At 41.3% G+C, this 18153-nt stretch overlaps 2 protein-coding genes across 2 annotated transcripts; one reads left to right on the top strand and one right to left on the bottom strand.

Moving 5' to 3' along the window:
* NDUFB5 (NADH:ubiquinone oxidoreductase subunit B5) lies at positions 1-8717 on the bottom strand. The gene is made up of 6 exons (XM_026666783.2): positions 8584-8717; positions 7177-7262; positions 5777-5843; positions 4419-4480; positions 3419-3525; positions 1-269 (listed from the first exon to the last, which is right to left on the bottom strand). Exons 1-6 carry the CDS (start codon positions 8708-8710, stop codon positions 149-151), a joined length of 570 nt encoding a protein of 189 aa, XP_026522568.2. The 5' UTR covers positions 8711-8717; the 3' UTR covers positions 1-148.
* Positions 8718-8800: 83 nt separating this feature from the next.
* On the top strand, positions 8801-17820 carry MRPL47 (mitochondrial ribosomal protein L47). The gene is made up of 7 exons (XM_026666769.2): positions 8801-8979; positions 10510-10652; positions 11503-11563; positions 14013-14109; positions 16029-16159; positions 17314-17409; positions 17521-17820. The coding sequence occupies exons 1-7, from the start codon at positions 8891-8893 to the stop codon at positions 17639-17641; spliced, it is 738 nt and encodes a 245-aa protein (XP_026522554.1). The 5' UTR covers positions 8801-8890; the 3' UTR covers positions 17642-17820.
* Positions 17821-18153: the final 333 nt, after the last annotated feature.

The raw sequence follows: 18153 nt of genomic DNA, 5'->3' as shown, positions 1-18153 counted from the left end.
TTTTTCAGCGAGTACAAGAACATTTATTTATTTAATTACACATATAAGGCCACCCAACTCTGTGTCTACTCTGGGCAGCACACAATGCAGTTTAAGTTAGGTGTACATTACATCCTTTAACTGCTGCTGGAGATTCTAGCTGAAATGCTCAGTAATCAGGCTGTGCTTTAGGAGCATAATCAACCATAGATGTGCCTGGGGCTTCATCTTGATGCCATGGTCCATCCCCCCTTTCCAACATCAGATGACTTGCCTCTGCTTCCAATTTCCTGTTAAAGGAAAGGAGAGGAAAGAGAAAGAAAAAAAAGAAACCGTGAAGCAATATTTTCTAATATTAGCCACGTGATTATATTTCAATAACACGGAAAATGGAATGTGTTTAATTTGACAAGCAGGGATGGAAAACTGTGAGGACCCAGGGTGGGATACAAAACAAACACAGTCACAGAAAACAGGTGAAGACCCTTTTATTCCTTCACTTTGCTTCCAAGCTCCAAATAACCTTGACGGAAGACAAAAAACTCCCACCCAAACAGTTACAAGAAGAAGGGAAAAAGCAACACAAACCAGGCAAGATAAGGGCTGGAGGACCTCCACAGATAACACACACTGGGAAGGATGCCAAACTCAGAAAGGAATCATAAACTAGAGATATTTCCACGCTTTGTTTCCAGCGCTCGCCCATACGCAGGCCTGTACCCTTATTCAGTTGTCACAGTTGCAGCCTATGAAGAGGATCAAGGCCCTCTCCTCCCGAGTAGACCATGTCTCTCCTTTATCCTCTCCTCCCTGCATGCTCTAGGATGGATAGGGGATGGGTCTAGGTCTTCCTCTGACTGCTCAGCCGGCCTCTGCCCTTCCACAACCTCCAGAGCCACACTTCCACTCCCTGTCGATTGTTCCTCCTCTCCCTCAGAGTCAGTCTCCACCAGGGGCATGACAGAAAACCATATGCTACTAGATAACTGGGCTCCTTTTACTAAGCCTATTGCCCCAACCTGGTTGACCTCCAATCAAATGGACATCCACTCCCAGAATTCCACAGGAAGCATAGCCATTGCTGAAAAATCTAACACTGAATTGTAGCCTTAAGATTTCCTCAGGAAAGGATATACTCTATCCTGTTGCTGGCTTTCAGACAGCTTCCTCTCCAGTCTGAATAGAGATGGGGTTGCTTCACTGAGTTGGTTACTCAGCCTATCTTTTCAGAAAGCATCCATTTTATTTTTTTCTGAAAGACAATGTCAGACATGCATCCAAGGAAGTGAAGGTTAGATAAAATATTCTCCCTTGGGGTAAGGGATTAAATTGGATTATCTCTTTGTATTTCCACAATTTGAACGTGATTTGAACCCTGGGACTCAGGAGGAGAACTTTTCTACGTGACATTCACTCTCAGGAATACCGTTCCTCTCAGGTCAGATTGGCCCGGACGTTCTTGGACACACACTCTGTCTCTCTCTCTCTTTGCGCACCTGTGTGTAACTCTACTGAATTTCAAAGAAACAACAATAAATAAGCAAGGGGAAAAAAAGAAGTGGCAAAAAGCAATGGTAGGTGAAAAGCAAGATAAAAGTGCAAAAAGAAAAGAGAAAGACATGGCTTGGTCATCTGGCCTGGGGATCCAATAACATGCAAAATGGCTGTAGTGCTAGGAAAACCGAGTGTGCTCTCCCACATATTTTGTTATTTAATCATTTTTATTTTCTTTTAATGTTTTTTTAATTTTGTGTGCGTGCCATTTTTAGCTATTGTTGCATTGCTTTCACTTTGTACGCTGCTTAGAGTCACTTAGGCTAGATGGGCAGCAGCTGCATACATTTTACCAAATGAGGAAGGCTTTTCAAATCTTATCACAGCGATCTTATCACAGCCACCTCAAAAGAACGTATAAAACAGGAAAGAAAATAACAGGTAGCCCACAACTTACAAGCACTCGTTTAGTGGCTGTTTTAAGTTACAACGATACTTTAAAAAAAAAAGACTTATGATTAGTTTTTTTCCCCACACTTATGACCGTTACAACATCCCCATGGCCAAGGGGTCAAAACTCAGAATCTTGACAACTGGCATGTATTTATGATGGTTGCAGAATCCCAGAGTCGTGTGGTCCACATTTGCGACCTTCTGACAAGCAGAGTCAATGGGGAATCCAGATTCACTTAACAACCGTGTTACTCACATGACAACTATGGCAAGAAAGATCAGGAAATTGGGCAAAGAAATCACTTAACAAGTGTCTCGCTGAGCCATAGAAATTTTGGGCTCAATTGTGTTCACAAATTGAGGACTACCTGTACTGCAGGATGATGATATCCATATTCTTTTCACAGAAAAAAAGGAAGGAATGGGAAGAAAAGGAATATCTGGGTGATAGAGAAAGCAAAATATGATATGATACATGACATCTTTTGTTCCCTTTGTCATGTAACATTCAATCCTCCCCATATGTATTGCTTGAGCTTCCAGAGGGAAGGTGAGATGGAAATGCATTAAACAAATTAAGAAGGGGTGGGATTCAAATTTTTTAACAACCGGTTCTGTGGGTGTGGCTGTTGGTGGGCGTGGCTTGGTGGTCATGTGACTGGCTGGGTGTGGCCAACTCAATATCACTCACATCGAGGAACGCATCTCCTCACCTGGCCTCTCATGACTGTGAGGATTCTGCAACAGTCGTAAGTGTGAAAAATGGTCATAAGTCACTTTTTTCAGTGCCATTGTAACTTTGAATAGTCACTCCACACAAGCAAAGTACCAGCAAAGGAGGGGGAAAAAACTCCAGAGACGTTCCTGAGACAGGGAGTCTCGTCCTGCCAAGAATGTAATAAGGGTTAACGGAGAGGCAGTTTCTGTAAGCAACACCAGAATGTTTCCTTCCTGCCTTCCTTACAGGATTAGGCCAGTAATTTCTTCTAACAACCGGTTCTCCAAACTGCTTAGAATGTTAACAACCGGCTCTAGCGAATAGGTGCGAACCTGTAGAATCCCACTCCTGAAGTTAAGTGGTAACTACATAAACAAAACAGCGCTCAGCTCAGTGATGGCTAACCTTTTTGTTGTCGCATGCCAAAAGTGTGCGCACACGCATGCCTGCACCCATAATGCAATGCGCGCATGAACCCCTCCCCGTGCTCCCCCTGCCCCTGCGCATGCATCTCCTGCGTGCACCCCGCCCCTCACGCATGCACGGCAGATACCCGAAAATCAGCTGGCTGGCGGGAGGCGAGCACGCATGCGCAGTGGAACTGAGCTGGGGCGTCGGCTCACGTGCCGGCAGATATGGCTCTGCGCGCCACTTCCGGCATGTGTGCCACAGATTCACCATCATGGGCTCAGCTCCTAGCTCACCCCTGAAATAATTGTTCAGCATTTCTGTTAAGAAACAAAAAACTACAGGAATGTTTCTAGTTTCTCCTACCTTAACTTCTTTTTCTCGTATTCAACGTATAACCTAGCCATTTCCTTTTCATATTCCTTTTCAGGGGGTTCTTGGATGTAGCGTGCAATCCACCGACTTATAGGATGCTGGAAGGAAAACCAAAGCAGGATCATTTGAAATAATTGTGATCGTCACTATTGTATTTTGCTTGCAGAAGGAAGCTACAGGCATCGACGGGTTGGACTGAGGTCCAAAAACTCTGAAAAACGAAAAGTCTGCCATCTGCCTTCCCGTTAATGATACTGCTTTTTGGAACCACCCAAATGTCAGCTTCCAAAATTTCCTCTGACATTTCTCGTAGGTCATATGTCATCATGCAGAGGTGTTGCTAGGTTCTGGGTTTAAATCAGGGGTGTCAAACTCCATTTCATTGAGGGTTTGTGTTTGACCTCAGGAGGCCAGGGTGGGCATGAGCTCAACATCACTCATGTTGGGGGCGCCTGTGCTGGCCCAAGTGTTCTGCCAGCGAAAATGGGCTCCCGAATTCTGTTTTTGGCTGTGACGGCCTCCTGCAACCCTGCCAGCGAAAATGGAGCTTGAGAGGGCCGCCCACAGTCCTCGCAAGCTCCGTTTTCGGCTGTGATGACTTCCTGCAATCCTCTGCCCTCCCGAGCTCTGTTTTCATTGGCAGAGGCACCGCGGGCCGATCCCTCACTGTTTCCAGGGTGGCCCCGTGGGCCAGATTTAAACATCCTGCGAGCCAGATCTAGTCCCCGGGGCTTGAGTTTGACACCCCTGGTTTAAATGAAAATAGATTCTCTAGAAATTCCTTCAGTTGTGAATACAATTCTTAACAATATCATGCATACACATAATTAAATATTGTATTTCTTCCTAATCAAGACTATAAATTACAGAATAAAAACGTGAAGCCAATTACAAATGCATTCCAATTTGCCTAATCTAACTTTCAAGAGCTTTATTCTCCTAAGGCTGACTTATAAAAATTCACATTTTTTCCCCCAAATTTTGTACTTACTTTATAATACTCCCAATGTTCTGGAACATAACCTTCTGGGATCTCAGCCAATTCAGCTTGACCTAGGCAGAGACAAGGTCATTATGTTACAGTACAACAGACATGTATAAAAATATACTGATGGAACAACACGGTCAACAAATGGTGCCAGTCACAATTTATTGTCTTCCTAATGGGAGGATAAACCTTATGCTTGTAATACTGTTGAAGGCACATTTATTCACCAAATTCAATGGTGAATAAATAACTTCCACAGCTATTTAAAAATAAAACAAAAAATATAACATTAATTGTACTTTTACGCAATGAAGATTATGCAATACTTTCTTTTGATGTTTTGATTCACATTTTGCATCATTCCAACCATCATCTTGTGTTACCATTTTAATCCATATTTTTTTAAAAAAAATATTCCAAAGAGGGGGACAATTAAAAGAATTTCTAATAAATTAAAAAGCATGATTGCAACAAAACATAAAACCATTTACCAAGATTAAAACCCCAGACTCCTTTAAAGCTATGATGTAGCACCAATTTAATACATTTGTGGATGATCAGATATGACTGAATGTGGGGCTGGAAACAGAAGAATGACAAGATTATCCAAAGGAAACAGGAATTTCACAATCAGGATATATCACAATGGGACATAGTTAAGAAAGCAACTTTAGGCTATAGCATAAAAAAGAAGCAAACTAATAAAAAGAGCACATGCATCCAGAAAGCTAGGAGCTTTAGATCTTATTAAGTCAAATCTCCTTATAATAAAGAGAGCTGTGAAGATGCAACATGATGTAGTCCATTATTAATTTCATAAGCCAAAAAAAAGCAGAAAACCATCAAGAAACTTCTTCTGAGGGGCTTTTTAAAAAATTTCTGTAGCCCAGCCGTCATCAAGCTGGTAATTAATTAGACTGAAATTTCTAAAATTCCAAGGGAACTGATTTGAAGTCTAAATATCTGGGGAGCTCATAATGAAGAATGATGGTTCTGCTTTTTCTAAAAGGCAGCTGGACCTTCTTGGTTTTTTCCCCCCTTTGGAAATATTTCACTATAAATCCTTACATTCTCCACCAGTCAATTAGAACTGAAGAAGCTTCTTGGATGAAAGACTAAACATTTTCAAAGGAAAAAACAACAAGAAAGTCCAGTTGCCTTTTGGAAAAAGCACCTTTGTAACAACCAGTATGTGGATGATTGAGTATTACTATAGACATTTAGCTGATGGTTCTTGTCTTGTCCAGGGAAAACAGAATTCAATATCACTGAAACAGCAGTCATTCAGAAATGATACAATTATCTACAATATTCAGCAGTACAAACCAGAAGAAAAGAGTCTAAGGTGCAGAAGTACTTACCAATAAAGACATTAGCAAAGGCTACAACAAGAAGCACTGGGATTCCAGTTAACAAAATGTACCAATTCTGTTAAAGAAATGGGGGGAGGGGGGACAGCAAAGTCAATACAAAGCAAGTCCACAAATTTTTCACCCTTTTTTATGTACCTACAAGCTGAATTAGTGTACTTTTCTTTCACCCTGACATATATGCAGAAAATTCCCGGAATTTTCAGGATCACTGAAAGATTAAATGCAATAAATTTTAGAAGCGCTTAGAAAGTATGGTCCAATGCAGGAATCCAAATTAATTTCATTCGTTTTATTTATGGCCCCATAGCAAGAGAGGAATCTAAATTAAAGCATCCCTGATAAATGTCTGCCCTTTAATATCTCCAGTAAGGAGAGTTTATCGCTTCTCAGAATAATTGTATCACTATTAAACTATTGTATGTAAGAGGCTTTCATAACATGCAGTTGAAATCTGCTTCTTCAGTTTGCATGATTTGGGGTGTCCTGTAGTGTAGAGGGGGAAAAGAACTTACATTTGTGCGATATCATTTCAGGCATTTAAAGAAAGCTAACACAACACCCTATAATGTAACACTCTTTCTAAAGATGCTGAGACTCTAGAAAGTGCAGAGAGCAGCCACAAAGATGATCAGGGGACTGGAAACATACAATGAATGTGACTGAAGGAACTGGGTATTTCTAGTCTAAGAAGGAGAAGGACTAGGGGTGACCTGACAGCGATCTTCCAATATTTGAGGATCTGCCACAGAGAAGAGGGAGTCAAGCTATTCTCCAAAGTACGTGAGGGCAAGACAAGAAATAATAACAGAGGGAATCTTGCCAAAGAGAGATCCAACCTAGAACTAAGGAGAAATTGCCTGACAATAAGAACAATTGATCTCTGGAAGGGCTTGCCTGAAGAAATTGTGGGTGCTCCATCCCTGGAGGTTTTTGAGACTGGACAGCTATTTGTTTGAAATGGTATAGGGTCTCCTGCTGGAGCAGAGGGCTTGGACTAGAAGACCTCCAAGGTTCCTCTTTTAAGTCTGTTCTATTGTTACTGTTACCTCAGCCCTCTTAGAAAAAACCTCCAAGGTTCCTCTTTTAAGTCTGTTCTATTGTTACTGTTACCTCAGCCCCCTTAGAAAAAACATTACCAATTCCTTCATCCTCTTTCCACAATATTTAATTTTTACTCCCCTGTCAATCCACTCAGCATCTCAGCCAGTTTTTCAAATCCTTCTTAAAGAAAGGTGCCCAGTCCTAGACAGTACTGAGAAAAGTGGAATAAAGTGGAGCTGTTCATTCCTGTGATTTGAAAACTATATTTCTTTTCACACAGTCTAAAATTGCTTTTTTTCCCCCTCCTTCCACTCTAATTTTTTTCCAGACCTTATTCCTAAACTTACCAGTAATCTCAAAAACCGGCTGTCATAAAACCGTGTTGCTCTGATGTAAAACATCTTTTTTCCATCGCTGGCATGGCGCAGTGAAACTGAAAAAATAAATTGGCATCTTAGTACAAATCAACAATTACTTCTGCAATCTTTTCAGAACACAAAAAGCTCTGAAATTGTTGTCTTATTTTTCAGGTAGCCTTTCACACACAGCTATCCTGCAAAAGGAAAAATAAAGAGGAACCTACCCTATTCTGTTCCACACAAACCAGCCTGGTGACACAAATAATGTGTTTCACAAAGAAAGGTCTGTGGTTTCAATGATCATATTAGGGTTAATAGATCTGGAATGCCAACAGACAACCCCTAAGTACCAGTAATAGCAAAGTTGTAAAGCTTACACCGTACACAGGTAGTCCTCAACTTATGACCAAACTGAACCCCAAACTTTTGTCGATGAGTGAAGACATTTGTTAAGTGAATTTTGCCCCATTTTATGCCACAGTTGTTAAGTGAAGCACTGCAGTTAAGTTAGTAACATGCTTGTTAAGTGAATGGCTTTCCCGTTGATTTTGCTTGTCATAAGATCACAAAAAGTAATCACATGACCATGGGACACTGCACCCGTCATAAATATGAGTCAGTTGCTAAGCATCTGATTTTTTTGATCACACGACTGTGTGGATACTGCAAGTCGTAAGTGTGAAAAACGGTCATAAGTCACTTTTTTCAGTGCCCTTGTAACTTTAAACAGTCACTAAGTGGACCACCTGTATTTTTGCTGGCATCTAGACCTGCCTTTCTTTAGCCACCTTGAATGGAAGTTTACTTTACTCAGAATAGGCATTTTTTTTAAAAAAGAAACAGTGCCAGGAACATTAGTTCCTTATCAGCTTAAAACACAGCTTGGAAAGGAAATGCATTTTGCCAGAGCCTTTTTGAGGAGGAGCTCAGCCCAACCTATCTCACAAGGCTGTTGTGAGGAATAAGTAGGCGCTCCTGAAGGAAAGGTGGGTGGAAATCTAACAAAATAAAATCAATGTTGGACTAGAAAAAAACAACATTGGTTCATGCTCTCACTTTCATTTCTGAGATTGTGGTTAGTCCCTGTTTTCAATCCTATTGGACCCCCAGGCAGAATCTCAACAGTTGAAGCTCCTTTCAGGAATCATAGAATAACAGATTTGGAAGGGACATTAGAGGTCATCTAGTCCAACCCCCTGCTCGAGCAGGAGAGACTATTCCAAATATTAGCCGCTACTTAGGATCGAACTCAGCCTCCCGATTATGAAGCGAGAGCTCAGGACACCCGCCCGCCACCTTCGGGGCATCTCGACAGCCTTCCCAGCTCTGTCCGCTCCCAAGGTCAATTGGCCTGGGACTCTCCGAGCATCTCCTGTCGCCCAAGCCCGTCCATACCGATCACTCCGGAGCGACTGGCACTCGGGCCTAGCAGGGCAGTCCGCCCGAGACATGCAGACAAGATTAGCGGCTGCCGTCCGCAGGTCCGGGCCGCCGTCCGCAGGAGCAGACTCATGGCCGCCATCTCTGGTTCGGGCAAAGCCGCGAACCTCCCAGTCGTACTTTGCGACGACGCTCAAGGCTGAAGCCGCGCCGCCGCCATCTTTGCCCTGGGCGGCGACAAAGTACCACCGACAAAGGAACAGCTAGAGGGGCTTCGTCGAATTTCCCAGGAAAGGAATTGTGGGAAGACGGCGGAGGCGTCATGGCGCTGACGGTGGTTTGCCGACGGTTATCCACGGTGCTTCGGGTGACCGGCGCGTGTCGAGGCGGTGCGGTAGCTTCGGCCTCCAGGTGGGGTCCTGTCGAGTGGAAAAAAGAGCCCGGGCTGCAAATCGGCTTTGAGGCCTTGCAGGCGAAAGGGTTGTCCTTGCGAATGGTGAAGAAGAGGGGAGCAAGGAAATGCATTTGGGGGAAGATGCGTATAATAGGATTGAAGCCTTCTCTGGAAAACAGAATAGAACAGAGCTGGAAGGGACCTTGGAGGTCTTCTAGTCCAGCCCCCTGATCAAACAGGAGATCCTATACCACTTCAGATAGGTGGCTTTCCAGTCTCTTCTTAAAAACCTCCAGTGATGAAGCATCCACAACTTCTGAAGGCAAAGCTGTTCCACTGGTTAATTGTCCTCACTGTTCGGAAGTTTCTCCTGAATTCCAGGTTGCTTCTCTCCTTGATTAGTTTCCATCCATTGTTATTTGTCCTGCTTTTTGGTGCTTTGGAAAATAAATTGACCTCCTTTTCTTTGTGGCAGCCCCTCAAATACTGGAATAGTGCTGTCATGTCACCCCTAATTCTTTTCTCTGGACTAGCCAAACCCAAATCCTGCAGCCGTTCTTTATAGGTTTTAATCTCTAGGTCAAGGGTCTTCAAACTTGGCAAGTGTAAGACTTGTGGACTTCAACTCCCAGAACTCCCGAGCTAACATGACTGGAGGAGGAATTCTGGGAGTTGAAGTCCACAAGTCTTAAAGCTGTCAAGTTTGAAGACCCCTGCTCTAGGTCTTTGATCATTTTAGTTCATGGGTCTGCAAATTTGACAGCTTTAAGACTTCCTCCTCCAGTCATGTTAGCTCAGGAATTCTGAGAGTTGAATTCAGTCCACAAGTCTTAGACTTGCCAAGTTTAAAGATCCAGTTGATCTTTGAACTTTTTCCAAACTCTCAACATTTTTTTGTATAGTATGGGAACCAAAACTGGATGCAAATATTCCAGGTGTGTTCTTACTAGGGTTTTATAAAACGGGTACTAATACTTCCCGTGATCTTGATTCTATGCCTCTCTTTATACAACCCAGGATTGTATTAGCTTTTTTGGCTGCTGCGGCTGCACACTGCTGGCTCGTATCCAAGTGATCGTCCACTAGACTTCAAGGTCTTGATAATGTATAACTCGTGAAAGTATGAGCTTGCTAGGGAAAAGAAAAAATTGGTAATGCCTGGGTCTGGTTCCTCTATTTAAAAACGTTCAGGTTCCCTCCATTAAATAAGTAAGGATAGGTAGTCCTCAACTTGCAGCCATTCGTTTAGTGGCCATTCAAACTTACAATGATATTGAATTATTTATTTAGCGTATGTCATGTGTTAGCCAGGGATCACCGAGGTGGCTGGCTGCCTCTGTGAAAGGAATTTTTTCGGGCAATGTTATCTTTACCTGTAGGACACCTGAATGCTGGTAGGCAGTCAGGAGAGGCTCCTTTCTTGTCCCTCCGGGGTCTTTTATTCGCTCATGAGAATCGAGCCACTGAGCTGCCGACCTCAGCAGTCCAAATTTAATTTCTGAATATGCTTAAAATGTTGTTAATTCTGACTTTTTGTTGTTGTTCAGAGGAATCATTGGTGATTGGCCAGAAAAGTCTACAGAAGTGAAGATTTGTCCCCGTTCTGTGTTGCTACATACATCAGTGTCTCGAAATGGGTTGGAGGAATTTTTTGATAACCCCAAAAACTGGGGAAAGGAGGTTAAATCAGGTAAAATACCTTTGTAAATAAGAGAAGGCAGTATTATAAGACATTCAGCAACAGTGCGTGTTGAATCTTAATTTGTAAAAATTGCTGTTCATAGAATCCATTTTTTTCAAAAGTGGATATTCCAGCCATTAGTCTGAATGTCAGACCTATGCTTTTAAACAACAATCAAGCAATGGATTACAACAATTTTATTGTGTGTTTTGGATTAACTTATGCATGAGTAAAAATATCCTAAATAATTTAATTGCCTTTTTCCTGATTTTAATGTGCTTTCCATTTTTTAAAGTTCTCCTGCATGTAAAAAGCATGTTACAAATGAGGTTTGTTGATTTGTTTTGAGTGGCTCCGGTTAAATCTGCAATTAGCAGTGATCAATGAGTAGCTCCATCTGCCAGAAAACAAGGTTTCCTTTTAAAATAATCAGTGATCCCAAGTCATAAATATATATTGCTTGGCTGCCAATGCCGAAGTGGATTCTGAGAAAAGTTTTTGTGCATCATCCTAAAATCCATAATAGGGAAAAAGTGTGCTGCTTTTCAAGAAAAATCCAGGGAAGTTGATAATAGGCTGACTTTTAAAATATAGATAATATAGAATAGTTAAGTAAAACAACAGAAAAGCAGCAAATTGAAAAGAACCCCCTATTTAGCAGAAGAAGAGGCATAAAATATAAATAGTATTGGACTCTAGGTTTCAGAATATACAGCTTTTAAAAGAAAACCTTTTGAATAGTTACAAAATGCTAGCTATTTCCACTTAATCAGCGCGGAGTAAAAAATTAGTATAGTCTTAAGATCAGGAGACTTTAAGGAAGATGTTCTTGCTTTACTTTGCTTTGTGGCTTCCACAGGAGATTCCTGGACTGTCGAACAACTTCGAGGCAAAAGCAGCAACGATTTGCATAAGCTTTGGTGAGTGTTTCTTTGTATGATTTAAGAGGCCTGTTTTTTGTTGTGACAAGCTGTTTGGAGAAATGCTTACCCATTTCAAAAATATGTATGAGATTTCATTTGTATCCACAAAGCCTCTTGCTCTTGTCATATCTCCAGGTATTCAAAAAACTAAACTTTTAGAGCTTAGATTCTATGAGGGAAATGTCAATGGAGAAACTGTGTGATATGGTACTACAGGGCCACGTAAATCCAGTTCAAGCCTTAGCTGCAAAAGTGACCAGATGACTGAGTAGAACACTGCCTCTCTCTCAGCCCAACCAATATCATCGCATTGCTAAGGGAAAAATGTGAAGGAGGAACTAAGTATGTTGGCTTGATCTCCTGAAGTCATAGCACAGTTTAAACATAATATGCCAATAAAGGTTATTAGTTTGGCTGAGATTTAAGTCATAAATGATAAGGGAAGGGCATGAGGTATAAGAGAAGGTTTTGGAGTGGGTAATACAGGTAGACCTTGACTTACAATCTTTCATTTAATGACCGAAGTTACAATGGCACTGCAAAAAAGTGACATGACACTTTTTCACACTTGCAGCATCCCCAGGGCCATGTGACCAGAATTTGGACGCTTGGCAAATGGCTCATATTTATGATAATTGCAGTGTCCTGGAGTCACATGATCACTTTTTGTGGCCTTCTGACAAGCAGACTCCCCCATTGAGCCAGATTCACCTAATAACTGTGCCATTAAACTTAACAACTACAGTGATTCAATTAACAACAGTGGCAAGAAAGGTTGTAAAATGGGGTGAAACTCACTTAACAATTGTTTCACTTAGCAACAGAAAAGATGGGCTCAGTTGTGGTGGTAAGTTGAGGACTACCCGCAGATTATAAAAGGTGAAAAACATGGGAAATTAAGCATCAGTTGCAGAGTGTTGTAAGTTGAAGAGGGACAAGAGTGAAGAAATGTAAGCGCAAAAATATCTAAGGAGTAAAATGTGCCTAAAGGAAGAGAGTTTAGAAAGGCAAGAGTCCAGAGGACAAGAATGTAAGGAAATTACAAATCAAGGGTCTTCAAACTAGGGCAAGTTTAAGACTTGTGGACTTCAATTCCCAGAATTCCTGAGCTAACATGACTGGATGAGGAATTCTGGGAGTTGAAGTCCGCAAGTCTTAAAGCTGTCAAGTTTGAACACCCCTGTTATAAATAGTGGAGATATAGAAGAAAGGAGATAATGAAAATAGAATGGAAGGACCATAAGTGGTGGGTTGGAAGGAAGGAGGCGGCTAGAAGAAGCAGCTAAAGCAAGCAGAGGACTGGTAGATCTGAAAGTTAGACTAGTAGGGAAATTCTACCAGGTGTGGCTTCTCCTGTCATTGCGTCTTTGAGCAACTCAGAGGGAAAGCGATGTCTTAAAAGCTGCATCTAATATAAGTAATTTTCTGATGTGTTCAATGTGATTATGTTGATATTACAATTAGTATTGTTGTGTGGCAGTACCATTTTATTTGCGTGTAATTAAAATATGTGATCACAGTAACTGTCTAGTTTGGTTCTGCAACCCAACAAGACAGACACAAACTCCAGAGAATAATTAGGACTGCAGAAAAAACAATTACTACCCGCCTGCCTACAATCGAAGACCTGTATACTGCACGAGTCAAAAAGAGGGCTGGGAAAATATTTACAGACCCCTCACATCCCGGACATAAACTGTTTCAACTCCTACCCTCAAAACGATGCACTGCACACCAGAGAGCACTGCACACCAGAACAACTAGACACAAGGACAGTTTTTTCACTCTGCTAAATAAATAATTCCCTGAACACTGTCCAACTATTTACAAAGTCTGCACCACTATTACTATTAATCTCATCACTCCTTATCGCCCATCCCCTCCCACTTGTGACTGTATGACTGTAATTTTGTCACTTGTATCCTTACGATTTATATGAACTGTTTTCTGGTATGAAATGATTGCTTATTGTATCTTATGACTATTATTAAGTGTTGTACCTTATAATTCTAGACTCTTGATGAATGTATCTTTTCTTTTATGTACACTGAAAGCATTTGCACGAAGAAAAATTCCTTGTGTGTCCAATCACACTTGGCCAATAAAGAATTCTATTCTATTCTATCAGTTGTAGCTCAGTAAAAAAAAAAAAAGCACTAAAATGAAACTAAGCTATTCAGCTATTTTCAAATTTTCGGATCTTGTGTCCATTGGATAACTCATTTTTTTAAAAAAATGGGTTCCACAATGACAGAAACAACAAAACATTTTTCCAAGAAGGATATTTGTGTGTTTCAAGTATCCAAAGTATAGGGTTGCATTTAATTCTTGTAAGTTTTAACAACTTAATATATCTCCCATTCTAAATCTGTTTCTCATTTCTTATTGAGAATCATTATCTTGTCTAACAATGTCATGTAACTTGCTAATAGATTCTCTTTCTCAGGTATGTCCTGCTAAAAGAGCGAAATATGCTTTTAACATTAGAGCAAGAAGCAAAACGGCAGATACAAAAAATGCCAAGCCCAGAAAGATTGGAAAAGGTAAATTAGAATCAAGAATGTCAGTGGCAAGTACGTGTTCTTTGTTAAAGATAGATAATCAATGCACAAGTCAGTTTATGTGATTTAGTTGTGTAAGGAAGCTGCTAAATGTTCTTAATTCCAAGAAGTCCTTCTGATCTGTTAATTTGTCCTCGTGGTTTGTCATGTGTGCTGATTCTATGGAACTTAGCAGCCAATGGAGAAGATATTTCTAATTCTCTAAAGAACGTCCTAAGCGTCCTAAGAATCATTTTACAAGATCCACCCTTTGCGTTTGCATTCAGACAGCACAAGCCTAGCGAGCTTCACCATCCAAAGTCAGTCTCGAACGGAGGCAATTCAAGGCGGGATGGAAGTAGTAAAAAAAAAAAAAAAAGGCTCGTTAGCCTGTCTCCCGGGTTCCCCAGACAGGTCCAAACAGCCCCGCGGTGGGCCGCTTTTCAGAAGCGCATCAATCCCACCCCTCAAGCCCTCTTCCTCTTTCACCTGTCCGGAGGAAAAAAAAAAAAAGATGCCTGTGCTTGCAAAGGGAGAGCCTCCATTTCTGCCCCACGTTCCCACCCAAGCTTACCGGAGCAATTCCAGCCGGTCGGCATTTGGCAGTCACTTAAGGAGGTAGGGAAGGCTGCAAGTTTGTCCGGCCGGGCGATGATGAGCAGTGTCACCGGCAGAAGCAACCAGCAAAAGCAATCGCAAAGTGTCCAGCTGCTGCACTGGCGAGCTGCGGAAGATTCCCACAACACTATATTAATTCCTGAGCTGCTCCTTGATGAAAACATCTGACCTAGGCAGAGAGCTAAATTCAGAATACAGAATAACAGATTAGAAGGGACCTTGGAGGTCTTCTAATGCAACCTCCTTTCCAAACAGGAGACCTTGTACCATTCCAGATAAATGGCTGTCCAATCTGTTAAAAACATCCAATGGTAGAGTGCCCACAACTTCTGAAGACAAGCCATTCCACTGATTGATAGTTCTCGCTGTCAGGAAATTTCTCCTTATCTCTAGATTGGATCTCACTTTGACAAGTTTCCATCTATTACTTCTTGTCCTACCCTCAGGTATTTTGGAGAAGAGGTTGAGCACCTCTTGTCTCTGACAGCCCCTCAAATATTGGAAGACTTCTTTCATGTCTTTCCTAGTCCTTCTCTTCATTAGAATAGACATATCCAGATTCTGCAGTTTAGTTAAACTAGAGTACTAAACATATCCAGTTGTGCAATTCAAGTCATTATGGTAGAGAGGAAGGTTGCTTGAGACCCTGTCCAAAATGCTGTCTTTATGACTTCCTGTTACTTTTCTGATAATTCTGATTCCTTTAATGTGAAGGTTATATTGGGAACATAAATGAGAAGATTTCAGGATAGAAAAATAAGCTTTCAGTAGGTTTAGGGGGATGGGTATATAGTCAGTGAATAGATCTGCAAATAAGAGTGATCAATTATAAAAACAAAAAACAAAATCTTTACTGAGAAGTCTATAGAGATTCTTGGTCATTAATCCAGGTCATGGTTGTTCCAAAGTTGCTTTTTCCAGATACAACTGGTTACTGGACTTTCTGGTTTTTCTTTGAAGACATTTCTCTTGTTATCCAAGCAGCTTCTACAGCTCTTGAAAAAGCACCTTTGGGTTTACTGAGAAGTGTTTCTTTACATTCCTTATCCCTATCTATTTCAGTGGGCATTACTTACTGTACATAGGAATTCAAGAAAGGTATTCTTTCATTTGTAAAGAGTAATTCTGGATGGTTTCATACCTTATATTAAGGCAAAGCCATGGCTTACTGCAGTGTGTGAATCTAACCTGTAACTAGTAGACGTTGTCACAAGACTAAATAACCCTAGTGCCTCTTGAATGATATTGACGGTGTGTATGAGCTCCACCTGTTGAACACCCCACTTCTGTTTTATATTCCTTAGGTTATAAAATCCATGGAAAGAATGGACCAGGTCATTCAGGAACGGGAAGACGCTTTGCGACTTTTGCAGACTGGCCAAGAGAAGGAATGGCCGGGCGAATGGAGATACGATTTCCTTGGGCGTATTATTTGGTAAACTGGCTCATTAGATCTGTGCTGTATTTAGGAAATATTGAATAAATGCTTAAGTTTAATGTAATAATAATTTCCAGGTTCAATGAAAGATGTCACCAAGTAGGAAAATGTTTATCTGGTTGTGGTAAGCACTAAACAGCTAGGGACTAGTTCGTGGAAAACAATTTTTCCATGATTGGCGGTGGGGTTAGGGTTTCATGCGCTATCTAGATCAGTGGTCACCAACCAGTGAGCCGGGGACCACTGGTGGTCTACGAGAAAATTGTGGTGGTCTGCAGAGAAATGTCACCCCCAAAGCAATTAATCCAAGAGGCTGCGCCGGCACAACAAATCTCACAAAGACTCATTTCTGGTGGAGTTTGGGAGAGAGAAAGACTTCTGCTGTTTTCCTTGCATGAAGCCAAAAGTGTGTCCCGTCCCCCCCCTCCGACCCCCGAGAACGGAGCTGGAGACAGTATCCTGTGGTCTCAAATAAAGAATGATCGATTGGTAGGAATATGGAATTGGGAATTTTCCTGCAGAGTTTTTTTTGAATTTTCCCAGGGTCTCTGCTGCTTTCTGCAGAGACCCTGGGAAAACGTCAGCAAGCCACCATCAGTCAAAAGTGGTCCGCGGGATTTAAAATTATGAGTTTGGTAGTCCCTGAGGTTCAAAAGGTTGGCGACCCCTGATCTAGATCCCATTCATACACATATGAAGTTTCACTCACTTGCACAGACAGGGTCCTAATGGGCCACGGACTGGTACTGGTCTGCAGCCTACAGGCTGGGGACCACTGTTCAAGAGAGTTTCTTTTTTTATATAACAAGTTGTCAATCCATTATCAGTCTTCATAGAGATATTTTGAGGAACAAATGTGGTAATGATCATGTATTTTCAGAACATTTTTTTTGTACTTCTGATTATAAGCCAATGAATTCAAGCAGTTTCAAATAAAACCAGCATTAGTATGGCAACCAGGGAATTCTGGGAGTCGAAGTCCAAACATCTTAAAAAGTTAAAGAGAAACGCTAGCAGATGATTTTGGGTTGACAGAAAGGGAGGACTTAGAAATGGAAAACACTCTTTATAAGTACATCTCTGCGCAAATGCCTCCCAACATGGACGACCACTTTTGTCCTAAATACTTTCCCCATTTCTGTTGTTGGTAGGTATACTTTCAGAGAATGGCCAATTCCCTGGCACTTGAACGCAAGGCACAAGAGGAAACGATTCTATTACCTGTCCAATGTCAAGCCTTTTATAAGGTAATAGTAACATGCTTGAAAATATAAATGTTATTATTTATTATCTTTATGTTGGAGAGAAATGGCTTTTCCGCTTCACGCTAACTTCTGGTGGTTGGTTTCCTCCCACAGACTTAGGTATGAGAAATTGCTACGCACGCAATACAAGAAGGAGGCAGCGAAGCAAAGGAGAGAGAAGTATTTACAGAAAAAAATGCTAGCCGCGGAGTCTCAAGAGTTAACACAGAGCTGAAAGTATTTGACTTTTGAGAAGGCTAGAGGAATAACAGGAGGGCTGCAGTAAGTGAAAACATGATGCAAATGCTCGACTTTGGTCATTACTTACGAATGGACACTAAAGTGGGAAATATTGTGTAAATTCAGAAAGGAGCTCATTTTTTAATTACCAAAATAAAACTTCTCCATACCTGTTGTGTTTTTTGTTTTTATTTATATCTGTGCCTCTGGTGTAAAAATCTTTTGACCTGTGTTTTATAAATGCCTCCTGCAACAGAAAGGACTAGGTATTGTCTGCAATTCTCTGACTAGAGTAGGGAGTATCCAACTATGACCTTAAAAAAGACTTGTCAATTCACAGAATTCCCCAGTCAGCATGGCTGGCTGGCTGAATTCTGGGAATTGAAGTCCACAAGTCTTAAAGTTGCCAAGATGGGACACCCTTGGACTAAACCCTTAAACAAAATAGAATTTGGAATATTCCTTTGAGGATCCTGAGAATCTTTCGTGTAATTGAAAAGGTAAGTG

This window comes from Notechis scutatus, chromosome 4, assembly GCF_049901735.1.
Source record: "Notechis scutatus isolate UNSWTSFEM ecotype Mainland chromosome 4, rNotScu1.2, whole genome shotgun sequence".
NCBI classification, from domain to species: Eukaryota; Metazoa; Chordata; class Lepidosauria; order Squamata; family Elapidae; genus Notechis; species Notechis scutatus.
This window is presented reverse-complemented; position numbering and strand designations above follow the sequence as displayed.

Coding starts and splice junctions, on each gene's coding strand:
- MRPL47 (XM_026666769.2), top strand. CDS start 8,891: ATGGCGCTGACGGTGGTTTGCCGACGGTTATCCACGGTGCTTCGGGTG. Junction 8,980..10,509: donor GCGGTAGCTTCGGCCTCCAG/GTGGGGTCCTGT, acceptor GTTGTTGTTCAG/AGGAATCATTGGTGATTGGC. Junction 11,564..14,012: donor AACGATTTGCATAAGCTTTG/GTGAGTGTTTCT, acceptor TCTCTTTCTCAG/GTATGTCCTGCTAAAAGAGC.
- NDUFB5 (XM_026666783.2), bottom strand. CDS start 8,710: ATGGCGGCCATGAGTCTGCTCCTGCGGACGGCGGCCCGGACCTGCGGA. Junction 7,263..8,583: donor CAGTCGCTCCGGAGTGATCG/GTATGGACGGGC, acceptor TTATTTTTTCAG/TTTCACTGCGCCATGCCAGC. Junction 3,526..4,418: donor AACATTGGGAGTATTATAAA/GTAAGTACAAAA, acceptor TTTTCCTTCCAG/CATCCTATAAGTCGGTGGAT.